The sequence below is a fragment of the Sminthopsis crassicaudata genome, chromosome 2 (assembly GCF_048593235.1).
Source record: "Sminthopsis crassicaudata isolate SCR6 chromosome 2, ASM4859323v1, whole genome shotgun sequence".
NCBI classification, from domain to species: Eukaryota; Metazoa; Chordata; class Mammalia; order Dasyuromorphia; family Dasyuridae; genus Sminthopsis; species Sminthopsis crassicaudata.
The window spans coordinates 567,695,350-567,713,845 of NC_133618.1; the positions used below are offsets into that span (position 1 = coordinate 567,695,350).

General features: G+C 33.9%; 1 protein-coding gene across 1 annotated transcript in view; it reads right to left on the bottom strand.

Moving 5' to 3' along the window:
- Window positions 1-2,709: 2,709 nt before the first annotated feature.
- RASGRF1 (Ras protein specific guanine nucleotide releasing factor 1) overlaps window positions 2,710-18,496 on the bottom strand; it is a 207,444-nt gene continuing 191,657 nt past the window's right edge. The window contains exons 24-27 of the mRNA XM_074295211.1: window positions 16,748-16,827; window positions 11,138-11,255; window positions 9,719-9,787; window positions 2,710-4,861 (exon numbers count right to left, since the gene is read on the bottom strand). Of these exons, the coding sequence (XP_074151312.1) occupies window positions 4,769-4,861; window positions 9,719-9,787; window positions 11,138-11,255; window positions 16,748-16,827 (360 nt within the window). The 3' untranslated portion in view covers window positions 2,710-4,768. The remainder of the gene's footprint in view (window positions 4,862-9,718; window positions 9,788-11,137; window positions 11,256-16,747; window positions 16,828-18,496) is intronic.

Here is an 18,496-nt window from a genome sequence, read left to right on the forward strand (position 1 = left end):
TCAAGCAGGAAGTAGTCAGAGATTTCTTGTCTGTATTGATATTCTTTGATTATATAATGTTGCTTTCCATGAACCTCATACATTGGGTATTTCTCAGCATATATTTCTGGTTGCTATTCTTTGTTATAATTTCAGATCTGTGGTATTTTCCACCATCCTACTTCATTAAGCTTGCAACTTATACTTCTTGAAGTTTTTCCTTGGAGTTATTCCTTTTCCCAGGGAGTTAGTTTTCAAACTCCAAAATCTCTGCCCATTTGTATCAGAGCTTAAAAATACAGCTTTGAATTATTTCTTTTTAAAAAAGTCTTTTTTTGGAATATGGTTCTTATAGTCCTAAACTTCACAATAAGAAGTTTTCAGGAGTCAGGAACATATCTCCTTGTACTTTACAAGTAGATCTCTCTCTAATCTCATATTGATTTAATAATTTTTCAGTCTGATATTCTCATCCTTTCACTTGGATGGTACATCTCTTGTTTATATTAGTGATTCTTATAGCTTCAGAGCTTGGAAATGCATTCCTGCATCTCTATCAATCACTCTCAGTTTACAAGTACCAGGGGTAGTTGTGCAGGATTAATTTTCTGAATTAACAGGGATTATTTTCTGAAATATAGAGATAGAGGAGAAATACTTGGAGGGAAAGATTTTTGGTATTCTCTCACTTCTGGATTTCATTGACAAAAAATTGTTCCACATTTCCCAAATAGGTGCTTTCGATAATTCCCCTCTAAAGCCCCAATGCAACACTGGTAGCCTGGGCCTCTTAGGCACCCCCCACCCCCCCCCCCCACCCCCCGGCGAGATTTGTGTACAGGTGAACATTCTAATGGTAAAATATTGTAATTATTAAAACATGTTTAGCATGTAAAGCATGTTTAGATATGATTTGTTCAACAAAAAAAAAAAGTATTCTGCTGAACTTTTTTTAGGGACCCAAAAAATTATCTAGTTTAATTACTTAGTGTAGGAATCCCTTTATAGGACCTTTGACAGATGACCAACTAACCTCTGCTTTTTCTTAGTGACTAGAAGGCTCACTCACGAGGTAACTTGATCTATGTTGTCAGCTCTAATTAGTAGAATATTCTTTTTTTTTTTTTTAAAGTTTTATTGATGTCTTTGTTTTGTTTTTTACAACACAATCATTTTCCAGTACAACCCTCCCTTCACATATACACACAATGAAATGATCCCTTGTAACAAAGAAAATGTTAAGAAAAAACACTGACATAGTGACCACTCCATCAGGGTTTGCAACATAAGACATTCATAGTCTCTTCATACTCTACCAAAAGGAGGAAGGCATGTTACATTATCTGTTCTCTGGATCCAATAATGGTAACTGAATTCAATCTGAGTCCAGCCATCTATTGTTTTCATTTACTTTATTGTACTCATTGGGTAAATTGTTCTCCTAATTCCAATATTTTTTTGCTTCTAACAAGTTTCATATTTTTCTGAATTCCTTTATATTTGTCATTTCTTGTGACATAATAATATTTTACATTATATCCCCACATTCCCACATATATTAGAATAGTACAATTTCTTCAACTATTCTCAGAGTGATAGTTATCCACATTGTTTCTAGTTTTTTTTTTTTTTTTTTTTTTTTTTTTTTTTTTTTTTTTGCTAATACAAAACAAAAATATATTGATGGAAGCATTTTACCAATGATTTCTTGAGTGATACTGCTGGATCAAAAAGGTTTGAACAGGTTAGTAACTTTTTTTGCAGTATTCCAAATTGTTTTCCAGACCTGTTGTACCATTTTACAACTCCACCAACAGGTAGGTTGTGTGCCTCTTTCCACTTCCCCTCCTTCATTGACTATTTTTCTTTCTTTCTTTTTAACCAAATGTTAATTTGACGGGTGACAGGTGAAACATTAGAATTGCTTTAGTTTTCATTTGTCTTATTAATTTTAGAGCAATTTTATATGGTTATTGATACTTGCAATTCTTTTGAAAACTTATTTGAACACTTATCTATGAGGGATTGGCTCTTAGTCAAAAGGCTATTTACAGCGAACTGAAATCTGCCTTTATATAATTTCCTGCCATTAATTAGTACTATATATTTGGAGCAACACAGAAGAGAGCACATCTTTCATGTGGATATCCCTTTCAATATTTGAAGATAGCATCATGTCTTCCCTTAGATTTCTCTTTTCTAGTCTAAGCCATTTTCTTCAATTGTTCCTTTTATTTTCTGGTTTCTAGAGCCCACATTATTTTTGATTACTGTTGCCTGGATATCCACTGGTCAATCAATGTTTCTTTTAAAGTATAGTAGCCAGAATTAGACACAATACTTTAGATGTGCTCTGACCAGGAAAGAATTCTGCTAAATTATCTCATCTTATGGCCTGAATACATTATTTTTGTTCTTGACACTAATTTCCTTTTACTCCCTTTGAATCCCTTTCTGGCTTCCTTCCTGTATGATTCTAATTCATTTCAAGGCCATTAATTCTAAGAAGCTATAGCAAAGAGAATTGAAAAAAAGTCCTTTTATCTTCTTTAGCAGAAAGATCAGCTTGTATCAGATATAATTGCTGATCATCTTAGTCAGAAAAGCTTGGTATGCCTTTGTCTACTGTGTATATATCTTCTATATACTAGTTATTTACATATTGTCCCTTCCAATAGAATATATACTTCCTGAAGTCAGGGACTGATTTTTTTTTTCTTTCGTGTGTGTGTGTGTGTGTGTGTGTGTGTGTATGTGTATGTGTCTTTCTTCATATTACCAGTGCTCAGCATAGTAGCTGTTACATAGTAAGCACCTAAAAATATTTGTTGACTATCATATAGCTGGATCTTATAACAGACTTCCTTTTATTAAATTTATATAAATGTCCTATCTCTTCTGATGTTCTGGGGGTTCAATGAGGATATGGAATGTGTGTTCTTCTTTGTACCTTTTTTTTACCTTTGGGCACCTGGGACAGCACCTTGCTCATAGTATGCTTTCAACAAATATTTGTTGAATGAATGAATGAATGAAGAAAATAACTTACAGGTCATTGCAACAATCTGTTGGTATCCATATTTCCTGTGCTCTTGGTAGACTAATAGTACTTTGGGATCCCAATTTGGTTGCCAGATTATCTGTTTTTTGTTTTCATTTGCCTGAGTACTAAGGATGACTACTTATAAACTGACCTGAGCTCTCTTCTCTGACAGTATCAGTTCATATTTTAGGAGGGTAGCTAACACTTAGCAAAATAAGGTGTCAACCACTCTGCTCACAACAGACACACATCTCTGCTGTCCCCTTTTGTTTTTATTTATTATCAGTGTATGTCTCATTTCCCCAGCAAGACAAAGAAATCTTTCAAGGAAATCCTATCCTTGGCATATCTCACAATACTTTGCATATCGCCAGGTTCATAGAAGGTGTTAAAGAAAGTTTGAGTTTAACTGAATGGGAAAGAAAAAGTCCAGGATAAACACATCTAAACTCATTGCTCACCCTGAGATAGAATAGATTTATTAGCAAGAGGTAATCAGGAAACATATATTTTTACAAAAATGGAAATTTTGCTTTTTTTTTTTTTTTCCAAACAAGCTGTAAGTTGAAATATTTTAGGACTTGAAATAGAATTCTCATACCACTAGGTATTGCTTACAGCAAAAGTCTTCTGTTTGTTTTAGTGGAACATGCTTGCCACTTGAAGTTAAATTGTGTTTTATATACTGTACAATGTAAAAAATACATGGTAGTATTCACAGAATAAGCACTACATTACTATATTCCTGCTAGAAGATATTTAGACAGGATTACAGTATATGCAATAAAAACACTTGGTAATTGTTTCTCTAATTCTACATTATGGTACTGATTATCACAAGGTATACAGATTTATAGCATCTCAACATAAGCCTGTAATGATTGTTATGTAGCTGAAATATTAAAAGTTACTTTTTGTGGTGTGTGTTCCCTACTATTAATGAACTCTGGGCAGCAATCTACAAAAGTCATGGATTGTATAAGTTACACCAATGGTAGTTTTCCTCACAAAGGTATAGAACCTCATTCAGTTTATTTAAACTGTAATTCATGCTATCTTATATTAATAGAACAATGAGTGATATGACATCAGATGAGATAGCGGTCTTCTTAAAGTGTGACGAATTCTAACTTATACTATTCCATTCCATCAAGATTATTTAGTTATGGGAATTCAAAAACAATGGGTTTTTTCTTTTCTTTTTTTTTTTTTTTTTTCTTTTCTTTCTGCAGAAGTTTGCTTTTGAAATTACATTACTGCCAGCAGGAATATATTTTTTAAAGTGGTTTGACTTCAAAAGGCATATATATATATATGCACATGTGTGTTTTCCCCATTTATAACAACAATGTAAAATATGCTGGTAAGTGCCTAAATTGCTAACCCATCAGAGCCACAGGGATCTGGGCTAGGGAAAAAGGAAGCATTTATTGGTGTGTAGGGCTTCTTATATTTTGGTTCATTTTTCCTCTGTTGAGGAGGAAGCATGAGAACAAAAGAACAGAATAATACAGGTGTTCAAAAGAAATAGGCACTGCAGGAAACAGTGTTGCGTTGTGAAATTTTAAACAATGCAGAAATTTGTATTTCAGTCCTACTGTAATAATCTAAGAACAATGATGATTTTATTTCATTTGAGAAGCACATACTGAGAAGAAAATCTAGGGTGTCCAAGAGAAACAAAACAAGTATGTACATTATCATATAGAATGTATACACTTTAGCTGCTGTTCCCTGGTTTGCTCTTCAGGTTGGTAATTTGGGTTCTATTCGTAGAGAAGATTCATAAAGGCTTTCTTCATCCATTACAAAAGATTGGTCCAGTAAATATTGTGTTACCTGAAAAAAATGAAATGGCAATCCTCTAAATGGGTGGTTAGGATCATAGGCCAGCCCACAAAAGTCTATTAAAACCCGCAATATGACAGAAACACTACATATTTTCTATGAAAAATCATAGTAGAAGGCAATACTTAAGATACAGATTTTGAAAAACTATCTAAAGATCCTACAATTTAGAGTTTAAATGCTTATCTTTGGGAAAAGTAAACTTAATTATAGGAGAATGAAGATGTAAAGGGACATTTTGTTGGCACGTTTGTAATCTGTATGCTTTATTTATTTATTTATTTTTGAAAGGAAATCAGGGTTGGGTGGCTCGCCTAGGGTCACACAGCTAATGAGTGTCAAGTATCTGAGGTTGAATTTGGATTTAGATCCAGTGCTGACTCTCGAGACAGTGCTCTAGCTATTGAGCCATCTAGCTGCCCCTAAAAATCTATTTTAATTTAGAAGGGCAAGAAACTCTTAGTTTCTTCATGTCGTTTTTTCTTAAAAAAAAAAGTGTTTCTAGGGTAGTCTGAAAAGTTGACTTTTCTTGAGGTAAATTTCTCTGTGACAGAATGGATTATCTCTAGAAACAGGAATGGAGCTCTTGATCCACAAACAATTCCAAGAGCTCTTCAGTCATCTTATAGGCCGCATATTTTCTTTGTTTGTTCCTCCCTCCCTCCCTCCCTCCCTCCCTCCCTCCCTCCCTCCCTCCCTCCCTTCCTTCCTTCCTTCCTTCCTTCCTTCCTTCCTTCCTTCCTTCCTTCCTTCCTTCCTTCCTTCCTTCCTTCCTTCCTTCCTTCCTTCCTTCCTTCCTTCCTTCCTTCCTTCCTTCCTTCCTTCCTTCCTTCCTTTTTCTTTCTGGAACTATCAAGATATATATTTGAAACTGGTGTTAGAAAAGGCAAGAGTGGTAGACATAAATTCTTGGGTATGTGAATTAGAGAAGGTGTATGTTAAAACAAGTTTTACTGAGAAACTGAATTAACAATGCAGAATGGGACTGTTAAGTGTGACGAGGAGAAAAATAACCTTCTTACATAACAATCATCTTAATATCCTCCCACAGTTTGAGACAGTGTATTGGCAAGAGTGGCACTTGTAGTGTCAAGAAAGTCCCAGAAGTATTTTGTTTGAATGCTTGTGTGTTCTTTTTACCCTAGCACATTGCCTCTCTCATGGCACGAAGAGTTCTGACTACCAAATTTTGCATGCAGAGATATTTAAAAACAGAGATGATTTAGAATATAACCAATTCTATTTTTTTCCAGTGTAAATGAGAAAAACACAGTTCTACAATTTAAGTTTAGAGTCCACTTCCAATTCCAACTTATAAGAAACAGTGCATCTGTACACAGCATTTCTGGGAGGTGTGTGAGAGGGCAGGGCTTTAGAACACACGTTTCATAAACTTTAAGACTGGCAGAGGAGACCTTTCTCTGAGTAGAAATCAGATTCCTGACTTTAAGGAGAGATAGAAATGCTCAAAGATGGAACATCTTATTCAGACTTCACTAAGGAGCCAGTCTTAAGGAATTAGGGCTTTCCTAAAAATGGCTCATAATATTCTTTACTAGATAATCAGAAACCTATTTCTTTCAGGCACTTTTATTAAGAATTCTAATCCACCACTAATTTTCAGTCACCATCTCTTCTACCAACAGATATGGTGACAAGATGGGAAGTACCCAAATACAATTGTAACAAGCTCTAGGTGAATAGGCCAGTGTACTGTTGATAAGTTTTAGGAATAAATATTAACTTGAAGCTGATGATCTGATATGTTTTAAAGTGTCCTGGGTTTTAGTGCTGGTTCTGCCTTTTCTTTTCAACTTAAAAAACCTATCTTATCTTGCCCTTGCCTTTAAAATGAGGGCTTTTTGACAATATGATTCCTAAGGTCTCTTATAGCTCTAAAATGTTATGATGTGATGAAAGGTTTAGGATGTGACCTGCTATGAGCCTTGGGAGATAGGAAATTTTGAAATACCCGTCCTTGAGTGGATGGAATATAGGCAAAGTAAAGATAAGAAGGAATAAAAAATGGGACCCACAAATCTTTCAGTCATTATTGTTTGGGAGACAAAAAAATTTCCTTTTAATTCAAGTAAAATGATAGCTAGATGTATGGTTATTAGTCTTATCTTTTTTTATCTTTTAAAAAGATTGGTTTTATATTTGCCTCTTTTCAGTCTGCAGGGACTTTGACTGTCCATGAATTCTTAGAAACATTAGCTAGTGAGAGCAAGAATTTTTAAAAACCAATTTCTAAGGTAAGTGTGGGATCACCCAAATTTCTTGATTGAATCAATTAATTGTCAAATACTTCCAAAAGTAATCACTTGAAACAGATGATAATCACTTTCTTGAATCACTCAATAAATCAAATAATCAAAGGCATCAGACTAAGTTAAAGAAGTCCATTGTACAAAATGGGGTAATGTTAAGGAAATTTGGTTATACTCTGTGAAATTTTTGTAAAATAGTGAGTCACTTCAGATGTATTTAAGCATCTATCAGCCTAGAGTAAAGAGCAGTCCAGTCAACACCCTGAGAGGGAAGTACTTGACTAGGAGATAACTTTTTTGATTTCACAGGGTTATAAGATCTAAAACTCTCATTATCATTCTGGAAGTATTTCAGAGATGGCAGTGATTGGTGGCGGTGAGCCAAAGACAAACTATCAGGAACCAAGGACAAACCAGATCCATTGAAGAAGGGTAGCTTCAAAACTTTGCAAGTTTTGGAGACAGCTACAGCATGATTAAGAGAAAATTCATGAATATCCTATCAATGGAAGAAATGGACTTCTAGTTGTGGGTAACTCATGCCACATGTGTCGTGCCTACTTTACCCTGGTTCCTATTTCCTAGTTGTTGAGTGTGGCATAGACTTTAGGTAGATGCTTTGCACCAACTGTTATTACTCTAACACTTTAGTAAATATCTTTTTCTAAAGGCTAATTAAATATGTTGAGTGATTTATATTGACTAATAATCCTTCAGAGGAAACACTTTGGCAAGCTCATCTTTCCAATGCACACTTGGAAATAGGGATTTGGGAGAATAATCCCAGGGCATTTGCTACATTTTAGACATGTTGAGATGTCATCAAACCATGACAATTTAAATTCATCCAATTATTTACTACATCAAAACATTTGTGCAATTAAAGTATTTATATAAAAAGTTCTTAACCAAAATCTCACAGAAATATAGGTGAACCTTTTATTGGCACTGAGAAGATAACCTTTTCTATTATGGGATAAATTAGATCAGAATTATGCTTATTTTCTACTGAATAACAATTGAAATCTCAAACACTCCAGAAATTAGAGAGTATATAACCAGATTAGAGGCATTTAGTGATTGCAATGATCAGATCTAAGCATTGGCCTTTTCTCTTTTTTATTAAATCCATTATTGGCCATGAATAGAAGACAATGTGCTAAAATTCCACAAATATGTTGAAATTCCCTAAGCAAGGGCTTAGGTTCAGCTCATGCTGTTGTACCCGAATATCTACTCATCCAATACAAGTTCTTAGTGTTTAGCATACTGCTTTACATATAACTCAATAATGATTTGTTGATTTTTAATTTGATCTGATTATTTAAGCTAATAAATATTCATGATTTATTTTAAAATATAAATATGAACTTAATGAATGAATTTGTTAATCATTCTTCCCTAATGGAGACATTAGTCATAAAGCAGACAATGCTCTAATTGCACAGACACCCACCCAGAGTAAAAACTATAATCAGAATTCACCCATGAACATAGATTCATATGAAAAGCCAGATGAATAGGAAAGCCAAACAAAAAAAAGATATGGTATAAGTTGGAATCATTTGTTCATTGAACTTTTGAACTAAGACTGAATTGAAAAATAATTTTTGTTTCAATTCTTATTGTTCAAAACCTTTTGCATGTGTGCTAATGCATTTTCTAGTTAAATAAGGAAAGTATATGGAAGTTAATTTAATTTTAAGTAATTAAGCATCTTATAGGACTTTTGAGGCAAGACTATGCTCAAATGCCACTTCTAATAAGAAGCCTTTCCTCATTGCCCTATTTATGAATCACTACTCATTCCTCCCTTGGCCCAAGATTATTTTGTAGTTAATTTATATATTCATACAGGTTGCATCCTCTTTTCACAATATAAATCAAAGTTAGGATCCATTTCTTTTCATATTTGTATTTCCAGTGTATAGCAGATTGCCTGGCACAAAATAGGTGCTTAATACTTAAATGTGGAAGTGAATTAAATGGAATTTTTAGGATATCATTCTGGGGGAAAGAGTAAGTGAGCATTGACCACAGAAATTGTACTTTTTAGTGAAACCTATTAGACATTTTTTGTATCACTGTTCATTTGAAATAAAAGTAGAAAATAGAAAAAATTAAATTAAAAAAAAATTAGAATGTTCTTCTGGTTAGTTTCCTGTCATGTGAGGTTTTCATTTTCATTTAAGGCTAATACTGTTTGAACTTGAGCCAGACTTACTTTCATAGCTTATTTTTATTGATATTATAGTTTAATGTTCTTTTTGGCAACTGATCTCTGAAATTGTTGAATAAAGTGTGTGTTTGTATGGGTGTGTATGTGTGTTACCAACCTGTGATTTCATCAGTATAAGAACAGCAATCCAGTATAGGGACCACAATCTAGATGAGATTCTCACTTGTAATTTCCAGTCTTTGTTATTTGGGATACTGAGAGGTTCATGATTTTGTACTTATCAGGGGAAAGATTTGAATTCAAATTCTTTTCATTCCCAGGCTGTCCTTCTAGTCATCATGTCATGTTACCAAATTCTTTTTTTCCCCTCACTCCCAACTGCACGTCACTAAAACATACCTTTGCTTGGTGTTCTATTTTGTAGGCTGTTTGTTGAAATTGACGGATCTCTCTGATAATATGGGATATCTGTATAACAATAAAAAAGAATTTTTGAAAAGACACTTTGTTATGTTATTATAGAAAAATTAAAATGGAATACAACTGTTGAGTTGCATACCAGTCTATGTAATATACAAGTATTTTAAATTTATTTCTTCTTTGAAAATTATATCAGGTTGGGGCAGCTAGGTGGTGCAGTGGATAGAGCACCAGCCTTGAATTCAGGAGGACTCGAGTTCAAATCTGGCCTCAGACACTTAACACTTCCTAGCTGGGCAAGTCACTTAACCCCAACCTCAAGGCGGGGGGGATTATATCAGGTCATGGTGTTCTTTGGATTTGAAGCTTGCTATTGAGGGAAATATGTTACTTGCTAATTCTACATGTGTGCTAATACTCTATGTAGAGTCAAAATCTTTTATTTAATGAGCTTGATAGAACATTATATTGATTGAATATATATATATATATATATATATATATATATATATATATATATATATATATATATATATATATATATATATTACTGAATTGAAATCCTATGGCTACAATGTATTTTGGAGATGCTAGGTGTCAGCTATTCATTTAAAAATTAATTTGCATAAAGTATATATTCATAGAACATTAATAGAATATTACCTTTTCAAACAATAGTTAGGGATATGATAGGGTGTGAAAAGAATTTCCTGATCTTCTCTATTGTTAGAATTATTTCTCCCTTGGTCTAAATTGCTTTGTATTTATTTTGTTTATGTTTTACATATACTTGGCTGCTCATATATTGTTTTCTTTAAATAGCACCTAAACTCTTTGACGACAGAACCTTTCATTTTATCTTTGACTTATGTCAAGCCCTGTAGTGTGTTGCACATAGTAGGCTGTTGAATAAATATTTCTTGAATTGACTAGAATATTTTTATAGGTTTAAAAATAGTAATTATAGAACAAACACTACTTTGTTCTGATTGACTGAATTATTCAAAATTAGAACTGATCATTCTCCAAAGTGAAGAAATGTCTTTAGTCATACCTATCACATTTTATGGAGATGAGTTTTGATTAGTTAATTCGTATTAGTTTGCTTGTGAAGTTTTCTTTCTGCAAGCGGGGGATCCTTGAAGAGAACCATGCCTCATGGTTTTTGCTGAGCTACAGTGATTGACCATGTATTCTGGAGGCTTTGCCCATCTTTTTCCTGATTCTGTGACCAACCAGCTACAACTCAACCTTTCTTCACTCTCTCTTGGGGCTTGTTGGGAATTGTTCATCTTGGTAAGCTGCATGTTCCTCAGCAAAAGAGAATCAACTCATCCTCCTTCCCCCAACCCTGCCCCAGCTTTTTACTTCCCTTAGAGATAAGCATTGAAAACTCACCATCCTCATTTTGGAGAAGTTTACCAAGCCGTCCTCTGTGTAATTGGGTGTTCCTTCTTCTATGAATGCCAGATCAGTGAGGTACATTCCAAGATATGGAACACAAGGTGGGTCACAACTTCAAAGCAAATGGTATAAAAAAAGATTTTTTCCATTAACACACACACACATACACAACACACACACACACACACACACACACACACACACACACACAAATACAACCCCCTCAGGGCTCTGTCTGCCTTGCATGCACTTTTGTGTCCTCTCTTTTAAAATAATGTCATTAGGTTTAGTCTTCTGAATGTTTTTTTTTTTTTTTTTTTTTAGGAATCAAAAATAATTTGTATATTAACTCTGGTATATAGAATGAAGTATTCACAGGCTTCAAATTTAGGGTTTGGTACCTGTTTGCCTGATAAGTAACCTGAAGCAAATCTCTTTCATCCTAGAGACCTCAGGTTTTCCACCAATAAAATAGGAATAAACTTCCTTGTATAATTTGCTTTAGTTGCGATAAGAATAAGATGGTGTTGGTAAGGCCCTTTTTAGAATTTAGCAATTTCAATTACTTAAAATATATTCTAGAAATTGCTTTTCTTTTATATCAAATTGTTTCCCACTGTATCTAGACCTACTTTTATTGTTCTAATAAGCAAAACTTCTCTATTTCCTCTTTGCCTCTTGCTTCTTAATCATTAACTAACTCACTTTTTCTACTAAAATTTCCTTTCCTCCATCAAAACTCCACCAAATGCTTACTTAAACAAAACAAAACAAAACAAAACAACAAAAAAATCCAACCAAATTTTTCTAGATCAGCCTCACTTGATTAACTGTTTTTCATTCCCCAAATCCCTTTGGAATCTTCCATTCCTATTTATTTACATGTGATTAAGTAACTGTTATATGCACAGTTTTATTACTTATATTGATAGAATACATGTTTTTATTTTGTGTCTACTCTATCACTGGCGGTAGGGGGTGGTGTCTTTTGTTGCTTATTAAAGTATCTCTCCACACCCAAAGAGCTCAGTGCTTTTTCACTTAAGATTGTATATATATTATTTATTTATTTATTTATTTATTTATTTATTTTTTGCTGTCTCTTTGGGATCCTCTTGTTATCACTTGGTCAAAAAACTAATTAGTTAAGGCTTAGGTACATGCATTTGCCAGTCTACTAAAATTCATGTCACATAATATTTCTATCTTTTTTTGGCTCTTTCCTTTGTAAAATGGGTAATACTTTTGTTTTCTTAGTAAGAGGAAGTGTTTGGAGGACTACCAAATACTTTTGAGGTTTTTTTTTTGATGATCCCAACACATTGTAGGCTATAACAATGCTCTTTCTATCAATGTATCTTCTATTTATCATCTAAATCTATCAATAATCTATGTATCAATATTTATTAATCATCTATATCTAAATATTAACCAGTAGTCTCTGTATCATCTGTTTACCTATCATCTATATCTATCTATCATCTTGGGTGAATATAAAGGTATTATTATGATGATGAAACTTTGTTTATTTTTAGATTTTCAGTATATCATTAAATGTTATTCAATAGACCTCCTGCAAGCACCCTGCATCCTTCTTGTCAACTAGCGTACAAACCAAGACTTAGCATAATGGCAGCCAAAGCACAACATGACACAGACAATTGGAGAGAAAATAATAATTAGGATGTACAATAAGATCCCCGGGGGATAGTAAAGAGGCAAACACACAGGCTAATGGGAAGAAGGAGGCACTTTTCCAGTTTTAAAAAGTGATTTGAATCCTATTCATTCAGCACAGTGTGGAGCACTTGTGGAAAGAAACTGAAAAGAAGCAAAGTACAATGGAAACATCACACATACAATTACATATAATACAGTCTAGACTCGTTACCAGCTTACCCCTGCTAACTTTACCCTTTCATTAAAACCATTTTCCTGTCAATTGTGTAGCTTGCCAAGGGCCATTCAAAACTAGATTTCCTGGCTCATCATGAGAGAGAGGCAGGCATAGTGGAGGTAGTAATTGAGTGGAAAGCTCACTGGATAAAAAGCCAAGAGACTTGGCTTCCAGTCCTAGTTCTGTCTGTATAATGCTGGACAAGTTCTTTCATTTCTTTAGTTCTCAGTTTCTTTATTTGGTAGGAGAATTATAGAATTTCCAATTGGACAGGACTTTGGAAATAATTTAATTTTATTCTTCCCATCTTATAGATAAGGAAACTGAGGTCCAAGAAATTAAGTGATTTGCCCAAAATCACACAGGTTTGTAAGTAGTAGGATTTTAACCTAGATCATCTGATTTCATATCAGTGCTCTTTCCACTACATCATGCAGTTAAAAGCAAAGGCTGACTAAATGATTTCCAAGGTCTTTCTTAGCTCTAAAATTCTATAATTATTGTAGATAAATCACAATCTAAACCACCAAGTGCTAAATAAACGTGAGGTGTCCTCACTTATTTTATTAGCACTCTATCTCTGTTTGTGGCTCCAAAACAGAAATAAACAAAACACAAAAATGCTTGGGGAATAATTTTGTCCCAATAATACTTACTGGGAGATTTTGAAGAGTAGCAAGAAAGATATGTCTGTAAGTGCTATCTAGAAGATCTTATACTGCCAACCCCTACCTCCCATTTTTCAGACACAATAAATTCTGAAATTTCAGTAGAGTCTTTTTTTTTTTTTTGCTGCCCACAACATTTAAACAGAAGAAAGATCAGAAGGTAAAACGAGTCCAGACTGAATATGAATGATTAGAAATTGTAGAATCTCTCTGAAGGTCACACGGGGTCCTCTATCCGCTTAAGTATTTGAAAATCATGAAGCAGAACCAAGGGCATGATGTGGTCATGTATACCAGGAGCAAGATAACAGCTGGGGTTATGTTTGGGAGAACTGGTTTGTTCTATTTTGGGGATAATATCCAGATGAGATATTAGGATGGATATAGGAATTTGCCAGGTCTCTTACACCATCATTCTATTTTGAGATCCAGTTGTATGCCAAACCCTCTGCTGGAGACTGTGAGGTATTATAAAACAATGAAGAACAGTCTTCAGCAGGTTACATTATAACTAGGGAAATAGGAGAAAAACATATACAAGGACACACATAATTATAAATAACATACAAAATAGATACATAATCAATTAAAAATGCTGAAACACATATTTGAGTGCTGAGGGGTTGCTAGAGTGCTTGGGAGTAATTGGAGGTAAATAAATCACTAACAAAATTGGTACTTTGAACATATGCCATGAAATAAATGAATTGATATTTAATTAAATGAACAATTATGATATATTCTAGAAAGGATTTGGTCACTGGGGATAATGATCATGAAAGTCAGGCAAAGAATTTCTTGGAAATTATAAATAAAAAAATCTATATAAGCGCTAAAATAGACTCTTGGAATTTATAGTCTGAAAGAACAAAATAATTCAAAAGAAAGTAAATTTGTCTGGGGTATTAAACATTCTAAGATAGGTAAAAATAAAGAGAGAGTTGGAAAAAAATTCTTACTGGATTTTAGGTTTTAATATAAGTCTGGGAATTTATTCTTCTTGTTATAAAAATTTCATGCTCAGTCATTGCATTAATGGCAGATTTTTTATTATTTTGCTTATAAAATAGTGCTTATCCACTGTAGATAGAAAAAATCATAAAAGAAGTTTAGGCTGCACAGTTTAGATAGAATAGTGTATTAAAATCCAGGAGGCCTGGATTCTAGTCTTTAATTATAGACTAATATTAGGCAAGTCAGTTAATCTCTCTGTGCTTTATATCCTCTACCCCCCTTCCCCAGGTCTGTATTTATGCACGCAGAGGATAAAATATATAAAACACAAATTTTTGAGGGGAAAATTACTGTTAGTATAATATTCTGTTGTTATTATTTTAATTTAATTTTCATAATTAGATCCATATGAGGTTAAGACTATGATTTTATAATAAACTTGACTTCTGGAATTTCGTTTTTCAGAAAATTAAAAGCCTAGAACCAAATATTATTTTCCTGAAGAGGAAAAAAAAAGTCACAATCTATGCCTTAATGAGGTGGAGAGAACAGGAAAGAGATATTTGCTAATTTAACCAGAAAGAGGAAAACCAGCAAGGATAGACACTGTGGTACAAAATGAGGAGGCAAATAGGGAAGGATACTAAAAAGGAAAGGAGATAAAAGGTTGATGAAACTGTGATGAAGAGGCTTCTCTGCAAGACAGACAAGTTTGTGAATGAATAATGTGAGAGCCCAAGACAAAGCACTGACCCATGGAGAAGAAAAAAAAAATATTGTAATGTCTCAGGGACCATGACTGAAGAGAAGATTTAACAGTACAGATGGATAGAACATCTGCCAAAGGACATAAAGTGGGGATGATCAAGCCAATGATACATTGAGCTGGTGAAAGATGGACTGAAGGATAGCAGGAAGACACAAGAAGAACAGGAGGAGGCTCTTGGAGTCAGGAAAAGAAATTCAACAGCTCATCTTCCATTTGACTTCCCTACCCTAAGGGCCAAAGGCATCGACTGGTCTCCATGCTTGGTCTTGAGGATGAGCAAACAAAAATGTTTCTGGGGACAATGTAACAAATGTTTTGGTCAATAAGCTTTCAGATGGAAGGGCAGGATAGGCAGCACAAATGTGCTTTGATGGGACAGTGAGCACAGGATTGCCTCAAAGATGTCTACATTCTAATTCACAGTTCTAAATCAATAGGCGATTATGTAACACAGTATGACTGTATGGAAAATGGAAGTCAGTACAGAGAACAAATGGATTACCCAAAGAAAACACTTGATTGGTGAGTGGAGGAGGCAACACTTATTGGAAATAACAAATTAAGCATGTCACATTGACTTGGGGTAGAGTTTAATGTAATCACAATAAGAATGCACAGTCAATGACCAGACTGTCTCTTTAGGAGTTCTAAAAGAATTTGATAGGAACTCTGTTTCTCCTCTTCACAGTGACCATTGGCTGTGCTTTCTTGGTTTTATTAATAAACCACCAAACATGGCAAATATACAAAATGCTACCTGCAGATTGCCCGCTGTCTGTCATTTGGCATAATGATAGTTAAGGTGAAGCCAAAGTCATTTGCACCAACTTAGATACCTGGAAACCCAATTTTAGAAACATAACAGACTTAACTTACTTTCCCTTTTAGTCAATCGAGTTACCAAATTAAGACAAGTTGCTTAGTGAATTTAATACATCAGTGTTTCTGAGCTCTAATCCTAGCTCTTACATTTGCTTATTGTGTAACCTCATGTAGATGTCTTTCCCTTTTTGTTCCCCTTCTCCTCTTTTGGAAAGAAGTGATGATAATAGCAAACTGACCATTGTGTCCTTAATGAACAATAAAAATATGACAGCAACTCCTAGGCCAAAATTATCATGATTTAATGTTGTGTTCTTAACCAAATGTTATAAATTTGCTTTTAATATACTTGTAACATAAATAATGGCAAGCAGACTTCTTTTCTTTCTTTCTTTTTAATTTTTGGAAAAGTTTTGTCTGCAATGGCCTTTTTTTTTTTTTTTTTTTTTTTTTTTTTTTTAAGAAAAGTAAGAATCACAAAATGACACACTTACTTTTTCAGAGCTTCTCTCAGATTCTTAAATCTGCCCTCTGATGACACAAGTTTTTGGAGTTTATCAATCAAAGCTTTTGTCTAGAAGGAATTAGAAGCATTTACTAGCAAACAACACATTTAAAATGTCGGAAACAAGTTGCTTTGCACTTCCTCCAACTTCATGTCCTTACTAAAGTAGAGAAAAAAACCATTTTATTGTGTGTATTTGCATGGTAGAATATGACCTAGTCTTTGAATTTTTTAGATATTTAGAACTTGTCAAACTTTATCTTCTTTTACATGTACACATATATGCATATCTCTTAAAAGAAATTTGCATTGAATATATATGAATGGGGTTAAAATTTGGCTCTTAATAATAGACTGTATAGTACTAGGGTTCAGATGGTTTTTTGATAAACTTGGTTTTTTAAATTGGAAGTTGTTAAATAGATATGTAGAAAACTACTGATTTTCATGTTTCTCCATCCTATCACTCTAAATTGCTTTTCTCTTCAAATAGTCTTTCCCACAACTACTCCTAAAAGATAAAATTTACATACAGTTCTATCTTTTAAATTCTTTAAATATACAAATATTGTTACTTTAAGAAAATGATTACTGAAGAATAAAAAATTTTGAAGGAGATTTGAAAGGAAAACTGAACTTTAATGCAATGCTTTCTGCCATACGGCAAATAATAAAATCTGATTAACCTCACAGATTAGATAGACTCTAAAGAAATGACAAGTGTCTGGCTCTTTAAACAGAAACCAGAAGGCCTGGTGAGTATTAGAAGACCTGAACTTAGTCCCAATTCTACCATGTCTCAGTTTTGTCAGAGTAGACAAATCACTTTCCCTTTTGGAACACAGTTTTCTCAGTTGTAAAATGAGAGATTGGGATTAAATATTCTCTTGAGAACCTTTAATCTCTTCACATTCCATGATTCTGTCATTCTTTCAAATGTATGTAGTTCAACAAAAAGGAAACATTCAATATAGTTCTTTGTTTGCTGCTAAGTAGCTCTGTGATTTTAATATATTATGGTGGAAGGAGGATGGATTTGGTGTTTAGAGAGTATGGGTTTTGGATCATGGTTATGCTAGCTATGTAACTTTGGCCCGTAAATTAATCTCTCTGCATCTTCATTTCCTCATCAATTTCCTATTTCCTTAAAATAAGAGAATTGGAGCACATGGATCCTAAGCTTCCCTTCTAACCGGCAAGCTTTAGACAAATCACTGAATCTTTTGGAACCTCGCCACCTCACCTGAAAAATGAGGGGTGCAACTCCAAGATAATGTCCAAGATCCCTTCCAGTCCCCAGGACAGTAAAGTTGTATGTTAAGTGATGACAAAAATAGTAGTTCAGCAACATTCTTCAGCTTAGGAAATTTCAGTGTGGTCTTTTGTGTTTCACAAGGACATTGGCTCCAGTTGGCTGCACACTGAGATTTAACCCAAGTCTTTATTGGAAAAATCTTCCCATAGGAAATTGCAATATGATTTCAAGATCTAATTGAAGTGGAAATCAATGTGGCTTCATGATAGTTCTTCAGTGGTAAAGGAATTAGGAGATCATATTATTTAGCTGTTTCCCAAAGATGAGGGAAGATTTTAAGCACATTAGGACTCAAACCTGAACAGATTTATTTTCCCTTCCAACTTTAATATCCCATGATAAGGCATACCCCCAATCCAGTAAAGAATGTCAATAGTGTTATTTAGTTGGAGGTACAGAAGTAATATAAAGATCCATTATATG